The sequence below is a fragment of the Moschus berezovskii genome, chromosome 23 (assembly GCF_049115385.1).
Source record: "Moschus berezovskii isolate FMDL1 chromosome 23, NW_MosBer_1.0, whole genome shotgun sequence".
Lineage (NCBI taxonomy): Eukaryota > Metazoa > Chordata > Mammalia > Artiodactyla > Moschidae > Moschus > Moschus berezovskii.
The window spans coordinates 39,790,473-39,806,562 of record NC_142482.1 but is presented as its reverse complement, the minus strand read 5'-3'; the positions used below and the strand labels follow the sequence as shown (position 1 = coordinate 39,806,562).

General features: G+C 43.9%; 1 protein-coding gene, 1 long non-coding RNA gene and 1 pseudogene across 2 annotated transcripts in view; 1 reads left to right on the top strand and 2 right to left on the bottom strand.

The window, feature by feature from the left end:
• LOC148774151 (uncharacterized) overlaps positions 1–16,090 on the bottom strand; it is a 32,201-nt gene that overhangs the window by 8,030 nt on the left and 8,081 nt on the right. Inside the window, exons 2-3 of the long non-coding RNA XR_016036103.1 lie at positions 13,735–13,834; positions 9,889–9,949 (exon numbers count right to left, since the gene is read on the bottom strand). This is a non-coding gene — a long non-coding RNA (uncharacterized LOC148774151). The remainder of the gene's footprint in view (positions 1–9,888; positions 9,950–13,734; positions 13,835–16,090) is intronic.
• On the top strand, positions 3,171–15,029 carry LOC129543116 (tripartite motif-containing protein 26-like). The gene is made up of 7 exons (XM_055405993.2): positions 3,171–3,845; positions 5,736–5,831; positions 6,068–6,298; positions 7,854–7,876; positions 9,909–10,024; positions 13,892–13,924; positions 14,338–15,029. The coding sequence occupies exons 1-7, from the start codon at positions 3,288–3,290 to the stop codon at positions 15,027–15,029; spliced, it is 1,749 nt and encodes a 582-aa protein (XP_055261968.2). The 5' UTR covers positions 3,171–3,287.
• LOC148774153 (merlin pseudogene) lies at positions 11,016–13,338 on the bottom strand (annotated as a pseudogene).

Sequence of the window (16,090 nt, the reverse complement as noted above, 5' to 3'; positions counted from 1 at the left end):
CTGATAGCTTTTGACTATATCTCTTCATAGTATTTTTTGCTGTTGGTCTCTGGGTTACAGTATACAGACCTTAGAGTTAATAAGCTAAGCAGAGTTAAAAGTTTGCAACTTCAAGTAAAATGTAGAAGCCTTACAACCATATAGATCACTTTCCCTATAATTGTCTTATGTATTACATCTACATAATCTAGCGATGTTATAATTTTTGCTTCCAGTTGTCCTGCATACCTTAAAGAACTTGTGAGGTGTAAAATAAGCTACTGTATTTATCCAGATGTTTACCATTTCTTCTGTTCTCTTGTTATTCCTGAAGTTCCAAATCTCCCTGCGGAATTTCACATTAGCCTGAAGAACTTCCATTAGCAGTTCTTTTAGGGCAGGTTTACTGGGGATACATTTTCTCAGTTTCCTTTCATCTGAAAATATTTATATTTTGCTTTCATTTCTGAAAGATATTTTACTACTGTAGAACTCTGGGTTGACAGGACTTTTCCCAGCACTCGCCAGATGTTTCTCCCACTGTCTGTTGGCCTTTATGGTTTCCAACAAGAAATGTGCCAACATCTGAATCATCCTTCCCCTCATTGTGATGTTATTTTTTTCTGATTGCTTTCAAGATTTTTTTCTTCATCTTTACAGCAGTTTGATGATGGTGTATTTGGGGTGGTTTTTCTTTAAGTTATTCTCTTTGGCATTTGCTGAGCTTCTTGAATCTGTAAATCTGTGTCTTTTGCCATACATACTTGAGAAGTTTTCAGCTAATGTTTTCTGTTTTTTCCTTTATCAATTTCTTTTCCTTCTCTGGTACTCTAATGGCATGAATGTTAGACCTTTTGATATTTCATAAGTTACTGAGTTTCTGCTTTTTAGAAAAAAATTCTATTATCAAGATTCGATAATTTTTATTGACTGACTTTTTTTCCCCCCTGTCATCTGCATGCTGCTGTTAAGGCCATGCGGTGAAATTTTTATTTCAGATATTCTATTATTTAATTCAGTGACCAGATATGGGAGGTGGTAATGAGGTGTCTAAAATGACACCTAGGTTTTAGCTTGGGTAATGGGGTAGTTGTTGGTAGGTCTTACCAAGGAATAAGAACGATGGGGAAAATAGTGCAATTGGAGATGTGAATTTAAGCTGCACGTGGTGACACAGTAGGCCTCTGTAGCTCCCTAGAGTTTGCATTTCTGGGTAGAGGTCAGGGTTAGTGATAAAGTTGGTGTGGTTTAAATCAGTGATTTTCAAATTATCGATTGCAATAGCTTATATCATGGCATCAATTTTGTGGGTTATAACCAGCATTTTAAAAATGGACTGCAGTTTTAAAAGTCAGTAAATGATATTGAACAAAACCTGTGGTTTAGTATGTGTGTGCATATGCATGTGCATGCGTTAATTCATTAGACTGGGATGTGAGTGCGTTTCTAACTGTGATGTTTCCAAAAATGTTTGAAAGCCATTAGTTTAAATCATAATGAGGTTTACAAGGCAGCATATGAATAAAAGACCCATGGTTGAACCTGATGGTTTCTAATAATCTAAGTCTCATGTTCTCAGATAAGTTTTAAAATATAGACCTAAAGTTTTTATAATTATAATTTTTTTGTCCACACCATGTGGCATGTGGGATCTTAGTTCCCCAATCAGGGAACAAACCCATGCCCTCTACAGTAAGAGTACAAATTCTTAACCACTGGACCTAAGCCCTAAATTTTTGTAATTCCTATTCTTTACTATTGAATCATTTACAGCAAATATTTTCACTAAAGCTGATCTACTTAGAGTGAGGGAAATTCCTTAGACTTTATTGGGTATTTACTTTTCCAATACTATAATCTTCTAGAATACTCACCACTTAATTACACATATTCAGTTCAGTTCAGTTCAGTCGCTCAGTCGTGTCCGACTCTCCGCGACCCCATGAATCACAGCACGCCAGGCCTCCCTATCCATCACCAACTCCCGGAGTTCACTCAAACTCATGTCCACAGAGTCGGTGATGCCATCCAGCCATCTCATTCTCTGTCGTCCCCTTCTCCTCCCGCCCCCAACCTTTCCCAGCATCAGAGTCTTTTCCAGTGAGTCAACTCGTCGCATGAGGTGGCCAAAGTATTGCAGTTTCAGCTTTAGCATCAGTCCCTCCAATGAACACCCAGGATTGATCTCCTCTAGAATGGACTGGTTGGATCTCCTTGCAGTATAAGGGACTCTCAAGAGTCTTCTCCAGCACCACAGTTCAAAAGCATCGATTCTTCAGCGATCAGCCTTCTTCACAGTCCAACTCTCACATCCATACATGACCACGGGAAAAACCATTGCCTTGACTAGACGGACCTTGGGTGGCAAAGTAATGTCTCTGCTTTTTAATATACTATCAAGGTTGGTCATAACTTTCCTTCCAAGGAGCAAGCGTCTTTTAATTTCATGGCTGCAATCAGCATCTGCAGTGATTTTGGAGCCCCAAAAAACAAAGTCTGACACTGTTTCCACTGTTTTTCCATCTATTTCCCATGAAGTGATGGGACCAGATGCCATGATCTTTGTTTTCTGAATGTTAAGCTTCAAGCCAACCTTTTCACTCTCCTCTTTCACTTTCATCAAGAGGCTTTTGAGTTCCTCTTCACTTTCTGCCATAAGGGTAGTGTCATCTGCATATCTGAGGTTATTGATATTTCTCCCAGCAATCTTGATTCCAGCCTGTGCTTCTTCCAGCCCAGCGTTCCTCATGATGTACTCTGCATATAAGTTAAATAAGCAAGGTGACAATATACAACCTTGACGTACACCTTTTCCTATTTGGAACCAGTCTGTTGTTCCGTGTCCAGTTCTAACAGTTGCTTCCTGACCTGCATACAGGTTTCTCAAGAGGCAGGTCAGGTGGTCTGGGATTCCCATCTCTTTCAGATTGTTCCACAGTTTATTGTGATCGACACAGACAAAGGCTTTGGCATAGTCAATAAAGCAGAAATAGATGTTTTTCTGAAACTCTCTTGCTTTCTCCATGATCCAGCAGATGTTGGCAATTTGATCTCTGGTGCCTCTGCCTTTTCTAAAACCTGCTTGAACATCTGGGAGTTCACGGTTTACATACTGCTGAAGCCTGGCTTGGAGAATTTTGAGCATGACTTTAGTACCCTTTAAAATGTTTACAGAAAAGCTGACTACCTGCAACTAATACCAGTTTAGCTTTGCAGACTGGAATCTGTTCTGACTAGTGGTCTGGAAGGAACTTTTGGGTTTGGAGGGAAAAGGTTGGGAACAATTTGAATATAAAAACTATTTTCTCATGAGTTCCATTTTAATGTTGAATAAATTCACAATTTCTGTTTTTCCTTTGTATCTTCTTAGAAAGTCATTCTTCATTTTGAGAAGGAACGCTCTGCAGGGTTTCAGTGTTGCTATCATGGCCACTGCCTCTCCTCTGAGGAAACTGGTGGACGAGGTGCTGTGCTCTATCTGTCTTGACTACTTGAAGGACCCCGTTACCATCGACTGTGGTCACGTCTTCTGCTGTCACTGCATCATTAAGGTCTGTGAATCTGCTCAGCAGCCATTATATTGTTCTCTCTGCAAGACAGCCTTTAAGGAAGAGAATATCCGCCATGTGTGGCAGATGGCCAGCATAGTGGAGAACATCTGGAGGATGAAAGTAGATACAGAGAGACAACCCAGAGAGGACAGACCACTCGAGCAGAGAGCAGAGCAGCTGTGCAGGCAACATTTGGAGAAGCTGCATTACTACTGCAAGGATGACCAGCAGATACTGTGTGTCCTGTGTCGGGAGTCCCGGGAACACAGGCACCACCCTGCTGTTCTGCTGGAGAAGGCTGCGCTGCCTTATCGGGTAAGAAGCTTGCTGGACCCCAGCTCTGTTCTTGGAGCCAAAAAAGTTCTATTGTAGACTCAAGATAAGGTCCAAAATTTTTTTAATAAACACTTTATTGAGGCATGAGTGACACATAAAAAGCTGTTCATATATTTACTGTATGCAACTTGATGAGTTTGGGGATAAGTATGTCACTAACATCAAAGCCAGAGACATATTCATCACCTCCCAAAGTTTCCTCCCACCTGATTTATTATTGTGTTACTGTGTGTGAGAGAGAGAGAGAGAATACTTAGCGTAAGATCTATCCTGTTCAGTTCAGTTCAGTTCAGTCGCTCAGTCATGTCCGACTCTCTGCGACCCCATGAATCACAGCACGCCAGGCCTCCCTGCCAATCACCAACTCCCAGAGTTCACGCAAACTCATGTCCAACTGAACTGAACTGAAGCACTATGGTGTAGAGTAGATCCTCAGAACTTACTTATCTTCCATAACTGAAATTTTACCCTTTGACCATCACCTCCCCTTTACCCTCCCCTCCAGCAGCTAGCCACCACCATTCTACTCTGCTTCTACAAGTTTCAGATTCCTCATACAAGTGAGATGACATGGTGTTTGTCTTTTGTGCCTGGCTTATTTCACTTTGCATAATGTCCTCCAGGTCCATTTGTGTGGTTGCAAATGGAAAGATTATCTTCTTTTTTTAAGGCCGAGTAAGATTCCATTGTATGTATATACCACACTGTATTTATCCATTCATCCATTGGACATTAGGTTGTTTCCATAGCTTGGCTGTTGGGGATAATGCTGCAATAAACCTGGGAGTGCAGATGTCTCTTCGAGATCCTGATCTCAATTCGTTTAGATAAATACCTAGAAACAGGATTGCTGGATCATATGGTAGTTCTATTTTTAATTTTCTGAGAAGCATCTATTGTGTTTTGCATGACTGTGCCAGTTTCCATTCTCGTTGGTAGTGTACCAGGGTTTCCTTTTCTTCACATCTTCACCAATACTTGTTATCTTTCATTTTTTTAAAATAATAGCCATTCTAACAATTGTAAGGGGAAGGTTCAAATTCTGTAGCATGGTAAGTTCTTGGCAACATGTATTCATTTGAATAATAAAACTGGTTTGTTTTCATATCTTTCATAATAACAAGTCTGTCCCATTGCCTTGATATTTTAATTTCTGAAGCATCTGATCAAACCTCAACCAGCAGTATGGAATATCAGTGCTCTTGACAGCCGTCTTGATACTTATCTTCAAAGTGTGTGCTTCATATGTATTATAAAAATATTTGTGAGAATATTGCATCTTGTGTGAATTTCCTTTCAGAATTTAATCTCAGGGAAAATATTATTTTTTTCTGACATACCAGTATTTTTTCTCCTGTCTGCTAAAGGATTATATGAATCACTATTTCCCTTTTGTCTTTGGTTAACAGGACTCTTAAAATCGACTTAGTCATTCCCTCAGTGATTTGGAGTTAGTGTATATATTTTCCTTCATTATTTTATGTTGATTTTTATTTCCATGTTATCAATTAATTTTAATAATAAATTATCTATATTTGTGGTGGAAAGAAACAGTGTAAATATAAAAACTACACTATAAGTCTTAGTAGTTGTAATGATAATAAATTTTATTTTATCTCACTTATTTTTCTGCCAGTTTTATTGAGATGTAATTGACATACGTACAGTATAAGTTTAACATGCATTTTATCTCACTTCTGAGAAGCTTCTCTAAGCTAACATATCACTCACTTTGTTTCTTCTTCATTAACTAGGATGAAAACTATTCCAACCTAGTTATCTTCACTCTGAAATCGTTTTGCAGGTGTCTTTTCTTATTGAGGGCATTTTCATCTTCATCTTGAGATTATTCATTCCCCCCCCCCATAGGGTAAAATTCTAAACCATCTGAAGATTCTGAAGGGAGACAGGGACAGGATTCAGAATTTTCAATCTACAGGAGAAGATGAGATTCAGACCCTGCTGGTACGAGAAGTTTCGGGTAGATGTTCTGTGTGCCTGTGTTGGGTGGGAGAGAGAGTGTGTATGTTTGTGTGTTTGTTGTGTGTATGTATGTTGAGGGGAGGGGGGATAATGAGGGATGAGGAGAAAGTGGGTGTGATAGAAGAGATTCTTGTTCTGAACTTATCCTCAGATCTCAGATGTTCTGGTGTTTTCCAGCCTCTCAGGAGAAAACCTTTGTCTTTCTGCCTTTACTGTAGCCAAAATTACAGAACCACAAGCAAGACATAGCATCAGTGTTTGAGCGGGGCCATCAGTTCCTGAGAGAAAGGGAGCAGTACCTGTTGGAGTGGCTGGAGGGAACCGAGCAACAGCTCACTGAAGGGAGGAACAGACATGTCACCAAGGGCTCTGAGGAGGTCATCCGGCTGGAGACCCTGATTTCTGAGTTAGAGAAGAAGGCTCAGCACCCAGCACTTGAACTTTTGCAGGTGAGGGACCAGTTAAATTGTACCCAAGTCCTCTTGCTCCAGGCTGCAGTCTGGCCTATCTATTAGCATGAGATTTGGACCAGGAGTCAGGAGAGACAAGGTTTTGTTCTCCTTTGTTGAGTTCATTGACAAGTTAATTAGCAAACCAATAGGTTGTAAGTCCCAAATCACAGTGGGCAGGAGACTGCAATATGCACAGATATGCACTATGCGCTGAGATAGTAAGATCTGTCAGTCAGTTCAGTTCAGTTACTCAGTCATGTCCAACTCTTTGCAACTCCATGGACTGCAGTACGCCAGGCTTCTCTGTCCATCACCAACTCCCGGACACCAATGTCCATCGAGTTGGTCATGCCATCCAATCATCTCAACCTCTGTCGTCCCCTTCTCCTCCTGCCTTCAATCTTCCCCAGCATCAGGGTCTTTTCCAATGAGTCAGTTCTTCACATCAGGTGGTCAGAGTACTGGAGTTTCAGCTTCAGCATCAGTCCTTCCAATGAATATTCAGGACTGATTTCCTTTAGGATGGACTGGTTTGATCTTGCAGTCCAAGGGACTCTCAAGAGTGTTCGCTAACACCACAGTTCAAAGCATCAATTCTTGGATGCTCAGCTTTCTTTAGAGTCTGAATCTCACATCTATACATGTACATTTGTAATTATAAGAAATAATTGAGTGTTAAATCTTATGATTAGACTGGAAGCCACAGGGATTCTGGAAACGGCTAGTCAGGGAAAGCTTCATGGACGAAGCAGCTCGTAATGGTAGTCTTGAGGAAAATGTAAAGATTTGGGTTAGCAGGAAAGAGGAGTTGAACATTCCATTTGCGGAGGTGCATTGGTTAAAATGAAACACATGAATGTGGCAATAAACTTAATGAGTGTGATAATAAAAAGGTGGGTGTAGGTGAAGCGTGCATGTCAGTCCTGTCCAACTCTTTGCGACCCCGTGGACTGTAGCCCACCAGGTTCCTCTGTCCATGGGGTTTTCCAGGCAAGAATACTGGAATGGGTTAGCCATTTCCTCCTCCAGGGGATCTTCCTGACCCAGGGATCAAACCTGAGTCTCCTGTGGCTCTTGCACTGACAGGAGGATTCTCTACCTCTGAGCCACCCGGGAAGCCCCCAGGTTCTGAGGAAGAGAGCTTAGAAGATAGGAAGAATACATAGAGTGAAAGGGGCTACCTTTCTGGAGGAGTCAGCCTAAGTGGGAAGAAGTTACAGGGAATATGGGCTAGGTAAGATGGAGCCAGCTGAGTAGAGGCCTTCAAAGGCATTCGGAGATTTCAGTCTTAATCTGATAGACAGTAGAAGTCTTAACAGATCAAGGAAGTTTTCCTGGAGAGGATATTCTAGACTCAAATGGAAGAAAGGAAGGGGAAACATGTGTCCCCATAAACTGATATCACAGTGGGGAACAACACAGGTCCAAGCCCACCAGAAAATTCTCTGTACAGTCCTGTTGTGTACCCATTCCCAGCAAGCTCATCGTAAGGAACGGTGTCAGCTCCTGGGAACCTTATTTCTATGACAGTCTGTCTTTTCTTCCTTTCTAGGACCCAAGTGACATAACAAGCAGGTAAGGGCTGCTTGCTTTATTTTTTTAACCACTTAGGCGTTCCTTGTTTTTTCTTTCTGTCACCATAACTCATTGAAAGTTGGCAAGGGCTGAAAGGGGTTATTTGGAAGAAGAGAGATTCTTCTAGAAAGTGTAATATGAAAGGTATTCCATAGAATATCCTAGAAAAATTATTGTCTTGGAACTTAGGATGGTAAGAGGATAGGGAGAATTGAAATGGGAAGAGATAATGGCAGAGTATTTGAAAAAGTTTAAAATACACATTTGTTTCTAAGACCCAGTGTCCTTTTGTTCTTTTTATTCCTATTTGGTTCCCAGCCACTTCTCCTGGCTGCACTTCCCTCACATTTTGTAAAGCACATTTCTTCATCAAATTGTCCTCCATGTTTGTTAGTGATGGTTTCCTGCTCTCTGCTGGATCGTAAGAAGAAGACACTTATATGAGTCACAGGGATAATGGTTTATTTGGCAGTGGTTCTCAGCCAATGTGTTAGGCATTAAACACTGACAGTTTTCAAAAGCCATACCCATAACGATATGCAGAAGCTTTGAATGAGATAAAAGCCAAGTATTTTGAGAATACACAGTTCATCCCAGAGACACCCAGGACTGTTGGCACAATCTGAGCGTTTACCATGGACCAGTTAGCAGGTGGGGAAAAGAGATAGGAAGCCAGATTCTGGCTGGGGAGACCAGATAGAGACAGTCGGAGATGAGTGATTATATAAGAAATGAGGGTGATACAGAATGTGTAAGACTTCTTGCCGGAGAGTATTTTGGCTGATATCAGTAGTTATTCTAGTTTTCCTTTGATTAGTGTTTGCATACTATTGAACATTTTATTCTCTAACTCTCGACCTATCTGGGCTATTTTTATGTATCTCTTATAAGCAACATAAATTTTGTTTCCTTTTAAAATAAATTCATCTGACACTTTTTAATTGGAGTATTTAGTATTCATAGCTCCTGGAAAACCACCACTTTCATTTATATTTTAAAAAGTATTTGCAGTGTTTGACGAATAATATCCTTCCATTTTATTGTTTATATCTGAATATGTTTTGTTTATATCTATTTTTGCCTTCTCTGCTTGCCTTTCTCTTTTTTCTCTTTTTAATATTTTATAATTTTGTGTGTATATATTTATGAGCCTTGTTTTTGAAATATGCTATAATTTCTAGTCCATAATATTTTTTATTGTTTCTAGATATTTTAAATTTTTAAATTTCATTTGCTATTTAATATAAGATTTGTTTAAAAAAGAGGACATCTGTCAATGGTGCTGTGTTTTTTTTTTCTAACAGTTTTATGTTTCATAGTTTTTATATTTTGTGATCAGACAGGTGTGTTGCCATTTCTACTATTTTTGACTTTATCGAGGCTTTCTGTATTTTGTGCTTTAAATTTTTGGACAGTTCTATGCACTTGAAAATAAGGTACATTTTTTGTGTTCTTGGAATAGGATTGATATATCTCCATGAGGTGTTCCTTAGTAATTTTGTTATTTAAGTATTTTGTTTTGATATTTAAGAGGGCCGGGATAGCTTGGTAGGTCAAACATCAGACTTTTACTCTGTTTAAGTCCCTATTCAGGCATAGCTCTAGGTTTTGGGGCTTCCCTGGTGGCTTAGTGGTGAAAAAAAAAAATCTCCTGCAGGTTGATCCCTGGGTCGGGAAGATGCCCTGGAGAAGGGAATGGCAACCCACTCCAGTATTCTTGCCTTAAGAATCCCATGGACAGAGGAGCCTGGCAGGTTGCAGTCCATGGGGTCTCAATAGTCAGACATGACTTAGCAACTAAACCACCATGAATGACATGTTGGTGGATAAAGAATCCTCGGATCATGGCCCTTTCTTCAGATCTCTATATTCTTCTCTCTGACTCTGATGTTGAAACCAGCCACTTGGAAAAGCAGCTTTTACTATCTGCCTCTTTGGTCCATTATTGGTATTCATTCACATGCGTATACTCTGACGGTGGGGAACCATGCCTTTCTCTCAGGAGTACTTACTGTGACTTCATTATCTCTAGATACCCCCAGAAGAAGTTCCAGATTGAAAAGCCTATCAACCCTGCAATCAGAAAACAGATGGAAGAATTTTCAGATAAACTTCTTTGTTTAGAGAAAGGACTCAGAGGATTCCATGGTAAAGGAGGGAGTTCTGAGCCTGGAAAACCTTCTTTCTTTCTCTGTAATGTTTCTTTAAGTTTTGATCTTGGCTGCACCTTCTCAGAGTTCCTGCATGTCATTCACACCAGGCAGGGACACTGGGGAGGAAATCTAAGTCCAAACCATGGAGGCTTTCCACGTGATAGTCTAAGACTGTTCCATAATGTAGAATCATAGTTAATAGGTCTCAGAGTTGGTAGAAATATATTTCATATCTAACAGTGAGGTAAAAGAAGATTGGAAGGCTATGGAAAACAGTATGGCATTTCCACAAAATTTCAAACACATAATTACCATATGATCTAGCATTCCCACTTTCCAAAGAATTAAAAGCAGGCCCTCAAAGAGATATTTGCACTCTCGTGTTCATAGCAACATTATTCACAATGGACAGGAAGTAGAAGCAACCCAAATGTTCATCACTGGATGAATGGAGAAATAGAGCGTGGCATATGCAGACAATTGACTACTATCCAGCCTAAAAAAGGAAGGAAATTGTGACACATACTCTAACATGGATGAAACTCAAGGACAATATGCTCAGTGAAATGAGCCAGTCAAAGAGATGAGCACTGTGTGGTTCCATGTATACGAGGTCTCTAAAGTAGTCAAATCCATAGGAACAGAAAGTAGATTAGTGGTTGCCAGGTTAGAGAGGAGGGGGAAATGAGGAGGTGTTGTTTAAAGAGTATAGAGTTTAAGCTTTAAAAAATGCAAAAGCTCTGGAAACTGGTTGCACAACAATTTAGATATACTTAACATTAATGAACGATACACTTAAAAATGGTAAAGACAGTAAATGTTATGTGTTTTAACCACAATTGAAAATAAAATTAAAGAATAATGAATGACTCTAAAGAGGTGTCTTTGAGAGTGGAGAGAAATAGTATGGTTTAGGACTAGAAGTTTAGAACTTAGTTTAAAAACAGGTAGTATGCCCAAAGGTACTCTTTTTTTTTTTTTTTTTTCAGACGAGGAGAGACAAATACTTCTTAAAAAAAATCTAAAGACTCAGGTCAGGAGAACTAGAACCCCACGAGAGAACCCTCTGCAGGGTCACAGTTCAAGGCAATTGCACATGAAAGGGCTGGGCGCCTTCGGACGGCTCCCGCGGTGTCAGGCCCATCCCATCGGTGCCGGGGGCGGGCAGGCAGAAGCAGCTGATCCTGGGGTGGCCGGGTCACCTGCTAGAGCTCTTCAAAGAAGGCCACTCGGGACTTGGCACTCTGCAGGGTGAGCTGGGCATGACCTACTGCGAGGGCTCAAATGCAGACAGGTCTTCTGCCTTGGGCTTGAGGCTTTTTGATGGTGTTGTGCTTGCTGCCACCGCCACCCCGGTCGGAGTTCTCGTTGTGCAGCGTGTCCAAGGCTGTCTCCCGCTCTTTGAGTCTCAAGGCCTCAATCTCGGTCTTGAGCTCGTTGAGCTGCTCCTGCAGGTGCTTGCTCTTCTCCATGTACTCCACTTTCTCTTTCTCTATCTCCATGGAAAGCCGCTTCATGTCGGTGTCCTTGAAGTCGAAAGACAGGCTGTCGCCGATGAGGTTGAAGCTTGCCATGTCGGGAGGCAGCGCTGCTGGGAGTGGGTTCATGGGCGGGTACGTGGGCTTGGTGGTGATTTCCAGCAGCTTCTGCTTGGCTCTTCGCTCTGCCTCGCGGGCTTCCTGCAGGTCCTGCTTCAGCTGATCGGCCTCCTTGGCCCTCCTTTCCGACTCCTCGGCCATCTTCAGCGCCAGCACTTCGGCCTCCAGCACCTTCTGCTCCATCAGGCGCTTCTCCTCCTCCGTCCGGATGGCCGTGGCCTTGATGCGCTGCATCTCCTGCTCGGCCTCTGCCGCCTTCTGGGCCAGGAGCTTCGCCTCCTCCTCCGTGATCTGGGCCTTTTCGGCCAACAGGTCGGCTGTCTCCTCAGACCGCATCAGGGCTTCGTTGGCCATCGTCGCCTCCTCCTTCATCTGCAGCAGCCGCCTCTCCAGCTCGTCCCGTGTGCGTTCAGCCTCCTCTCGCATCTGCTTCTCTCAGCGAGGCGCTGCCGTTCCATCTGCTTTCTGGCCTTCTCCTCCCTGGCCTGGGCTTTCATCTGCTGGACTTCCAAAGAATCGGCCTTCCTTCTTCTCATAAATAGGTCGTGATTCCCAATACACAGCTGGAGAATCAGCTTATTGACACGAAGCTTTGAGGAGTTAAATTTGAAGACATCGATTTTCTTATCCAAAGGCTTAATGGTAAACTCCTTGTCGCTATAGGAGATGTTCCGGATTTCATTCCACGGGAAGGAGATCTTGGGGGTCAGCCTGTTCTCAGGGTCATAAATGTGAAGCCCCAAAGCATCCACTCCAAGCAGCAGCTCTGTGCCCTTTTTATTCCGGATTGTGAAGTAGTTCACACCGTACATCTCCAGGTCCTGAGCTATCTTTAAATACTCCATCTCCGCTTCGTCCCTGGCTCGGCCTCGGTGCTCTGCGTACCAGGCTGTGATCCTCTCCTCCCACATTTCTGGAGTCATCTGATACAGATTTATTACCCTTTTTGGAAGCAATTCCTCTTGGGCCAGAAATCCCCGCTTGTGAACAGAGGGGTCGTAGTCGCCGTACTTGGCCTGGACGGCGTAAGAAGCCAGGAGCACAGATGCCTCGGGAGGGCAGTAGATCTTTTCATCCAAGATCTGCTTCTTCACCTGCAGGAAGAATAAGTGTTGCGTGATCTCCTGAACCAGCTCTTCCTCGGCATTCTCGGGATAAAATTTGGCCAGGAAGTGAAAGGTGACCGGCTCTTCCTTTGAGACGTCATGATCCAGCACCTTCTTGTCCATCTTGAGCCAGGCCACAGTGTCCTTGATTGTGTACTGCAGGCCGAAGAACCAGGTTTCGCGAAGCCCCAGGGTCCGGCACACCAAGTCAAACAGGTCCTTCCCCTTCCACTTCATCTCGCAATTGAACTCCATCTCCGCGTCCATGGTGACGATCCGCACGGTGAATGTCTTAGGCTGCTTCCTCTTGAGCGAGCTGAAGCTCATTCGGGAAGCGATGGCCCCGGCCATGGCGCGGGGCTCAGGCGCAGGACCCTCGTGCCCCCAGGCCTGCGCTCGGGACCTTTTAGCCTCCCTGGAGGAGGCGCACAGGCCTCAGGGCCACCATGGTGGCCGGCCGGCCGGCCCGGGAGCTGTCTGAGCGGCGCGGGCCCCCAGCGGCCAGCATGGGCCGCGAGGACCCTGCCCAGGAACGGAAAGGGGAGTCCCGGGGGCGGACCCTGACGGCCCCGGGCAAGGATCGCGATCCGGGACCGACGGGGCGGGCACGGCCCGGCTCTCCGGGACTCGGGACGGGGACGCTGGGAACGCCCGCGGACGGGGCCCCTAGACGGCTGCCCAGAGCCAGCGCGCCTCTCAGCGGCCGGCGGAGGTCTCAGGGCCGCGCCGCAGCCGGGCGCGCACCTGCGCGCGTGGCTGTCACCATCCTCGCTCCGCGCGCCCGCCCAAAGGTACTCTTTAATGAAGCACTAGGTGAGTTCAGCATGTGTGGCCGTGAATAGTCACACGATCCTATTTAGACTGGACAGCTGTGGGTGTCTCCTGAATTCATTCCTCTGTTTCACTTGAACTTTCATGATCCCCTGTTAATTGTTGAAGTTATATATATGAGATACCATTAGGGAGTTTGACTGAGAAGCTTTGGTGCCAGAGCTGCTTACTGTCAAGAATTCCCTGGTGGTCCAGTGGGCAGGACCCAGTGCTTTCACTGCCATGGGCCTGGGTTCAACCCCTGGTCTTCCCGAAAACCGAGCGGTGTGGCTAAAGAAAAAAAAACAAGAAAGAATTGCTCACTGTCCTCTTGTTCTTTTACTCTAGGAAAATTGATGAGGGATCTGGAATATAAGACAAGTGAGTATCTGCAGGGGATAGTGGCTGAAGTTTGCAAATTACCACTTTCCTGTGAAGTTCTGTTACTTATGGGTCAGCCCGTTTGTTTTAACGAGGAAGGTCTTCATGTGACTAATGTATCCAAATTCTTTATCCTGAGTTCAGAACCATAAACCTTTCCCCAGATTTGCCCAGCTATAGTGATCCCAGGCCTTATCATTTTTCCTCTCCAGTCTCATCGCACTGCATGAGGCCTTGAATTTTCTGTGTTCTTTACACTCTCTAGATATGGTTGCTAACACAAGGTCAAAAGCAGTCTTGGCCCTGGCCCCCTGAGGAGTCCCCACCTTTGTCATAAAGGCCCCAGAACCTATGGGACAAATCTCATTTGGTATCTTTTGTGAGGCCACACCTTTGTCTCCTTGTCCCCACAGTGAGGATCATCCTGAATTCCCAGACAGCCAATGGCTACCTCTCAGTGTCTCCAGATGGGAAGAGTATGATGTTCACTGGCTTGTGGATGAACAAATGCCAGCATGGTCAGCAATTTGATCCAGAGCCCGGGGTGCTGGGCAGTAAGGGCTTCACATGGGGCAAAGTGTACTGGGAAGTGAAAGTGGACAGGATCTGGTGGGAAGCAGAGGAGGAAGAAGAAGCAGTGAGATACAGGGCTGGAAGTAGAGGCATGTTGGGCAGTAATGATCTTGGTGGATTTATAGGCATCACTGATGGGTATCCTTCTCCTGGATATAGAGAGGAGAATGGGGAGTTGGAAGAAGAATGGTGTCAGGAAAATGGAATATGGCCAAAATTCTGCCTAGTGGGGGTGGCAAGAGAGTCAGTGGTGAGAAGGGGATTTCTCAACTTCACCCCCGAGGAGGGGTTCTGGACTCTGCAGCTGTCCTCAGCTGGGGTGTCTATATGCACCAGCCCTGAGCCCTTCCAGATCCTGTCCTACTGCCCCCGGCAGATTGGAGTTGCTCTGGATTATGATGCTGGGAAGGTAACCTTTACCAATGCCAGAACTCAAGAGTTCATCTATGAATTCTCATCTTCCTTCACTGGGGGAATTTTCCCTTTCCTGTGGCTTAACTGCAGGAGGTCCATACTTACGCTGAGACCCTGAGAGAAGAGCTCCTGGCACAGCCCCAGGTTTTTTCATTTACCCTTTGTCCCTTTTCACCATTCTCAGCTCTCTGCCACAGCCGGATGATCCTGCTGGGTTTCTAAATGCTCTCAGATGACAAGCATGGCAGTCATGAGTCTCTTGTCCTCGTTGCTTTGTCTCTAATGGGGACGGTAATAGTTGATATTTTTTCTCAAGGGGAATGGTTGGAATGTCTTTAATGTATTTATTAAAATGTGTGTTAACTAATTTATCTCTTCTGTTGCCTTTGATTTGGTTCTTCACCTGCCACTGAGACAGATGTATGAGAATGAGTGACTGTATTACAGAATCTCAGCTCCTGCAACAAATAGTAATTGACGACAACATCCATATTGATTTCTGAAGCACCTTTTCTGTCCCATAATTTCTCCTGCCATCCTTCTAAGCAGTTGTTCCATCGCTCAGTCGTGTCCAACTCTTTGCAACTCCATGGACTGCAGTATGCCAGGCCTCCCTGTCCTTCACCATGTCCCGGAGTTTGCTCAACTCATATCTATTGAGTCAGTGATGCCATCCAACCATCTCATCCTCTGTCACTCGTTTCTCCTTCTGCCCTCAATCTTTCACAGCATCAGGGTCTTTTCCAAATCGTCTAAGCAGCTGAGGAAATGGTAAATATTTGGCAGTTCATAACTGTTTAACCTTTGCTACACTGTAAGATTTGCGATATCTGGTGTAAGAATTCCTTCATTTATCTGCCACTTTCTGATAATTTTTGCAGTGGGAAGACAAGAGGGGAAGCCATGTAAGGTTCAGGTGTATATGAGTTTTTAGAAGTCACTTGGTTCTGAAGTCATGTCTTATGTCAGCTGTGTTTTGAGATGGTGGAAATAGATACTAAGCTTAATGTTAAATTAGTAGTCTTACATATAAGCAGCAGAAATCAAATTGGCTGATTTTAGAAAAAGGGAGATTCAGTTCAGTTCAGTTCAGTCGCTCAGTCGTGTCCGACTCTCCACGACCCCATGAATCACAGCACGCCAGGCCTCCCTATCCATCACCAACTCCCGGAGTTCACT

Excerpts from the sequence above, each read along its gene's own strand:
- LOC129543116 (XM_055405993.2), top strand. The coding sequence starts at position 3,288 with ATGAGTTCCATTTTAATGTTGAATAAATTCACAATTTCTGTTTTTCCT. Across the intron at positions 6,299-7,853 it reads CAGCACTTGAACTTTTGCAG|GACCCAAGTGACATAACAAG; the intron begins GTGAGGGACCAG and ends CTTCCTTTCTAG. Across the intron at positions 10,025-13,891 it reads AGGACTCAGAGGATTCCATG|GAAAATTGATGAGGGATCTG; the intron begins GTAAAGGAGGGA and ends CTTTTACTCTAG.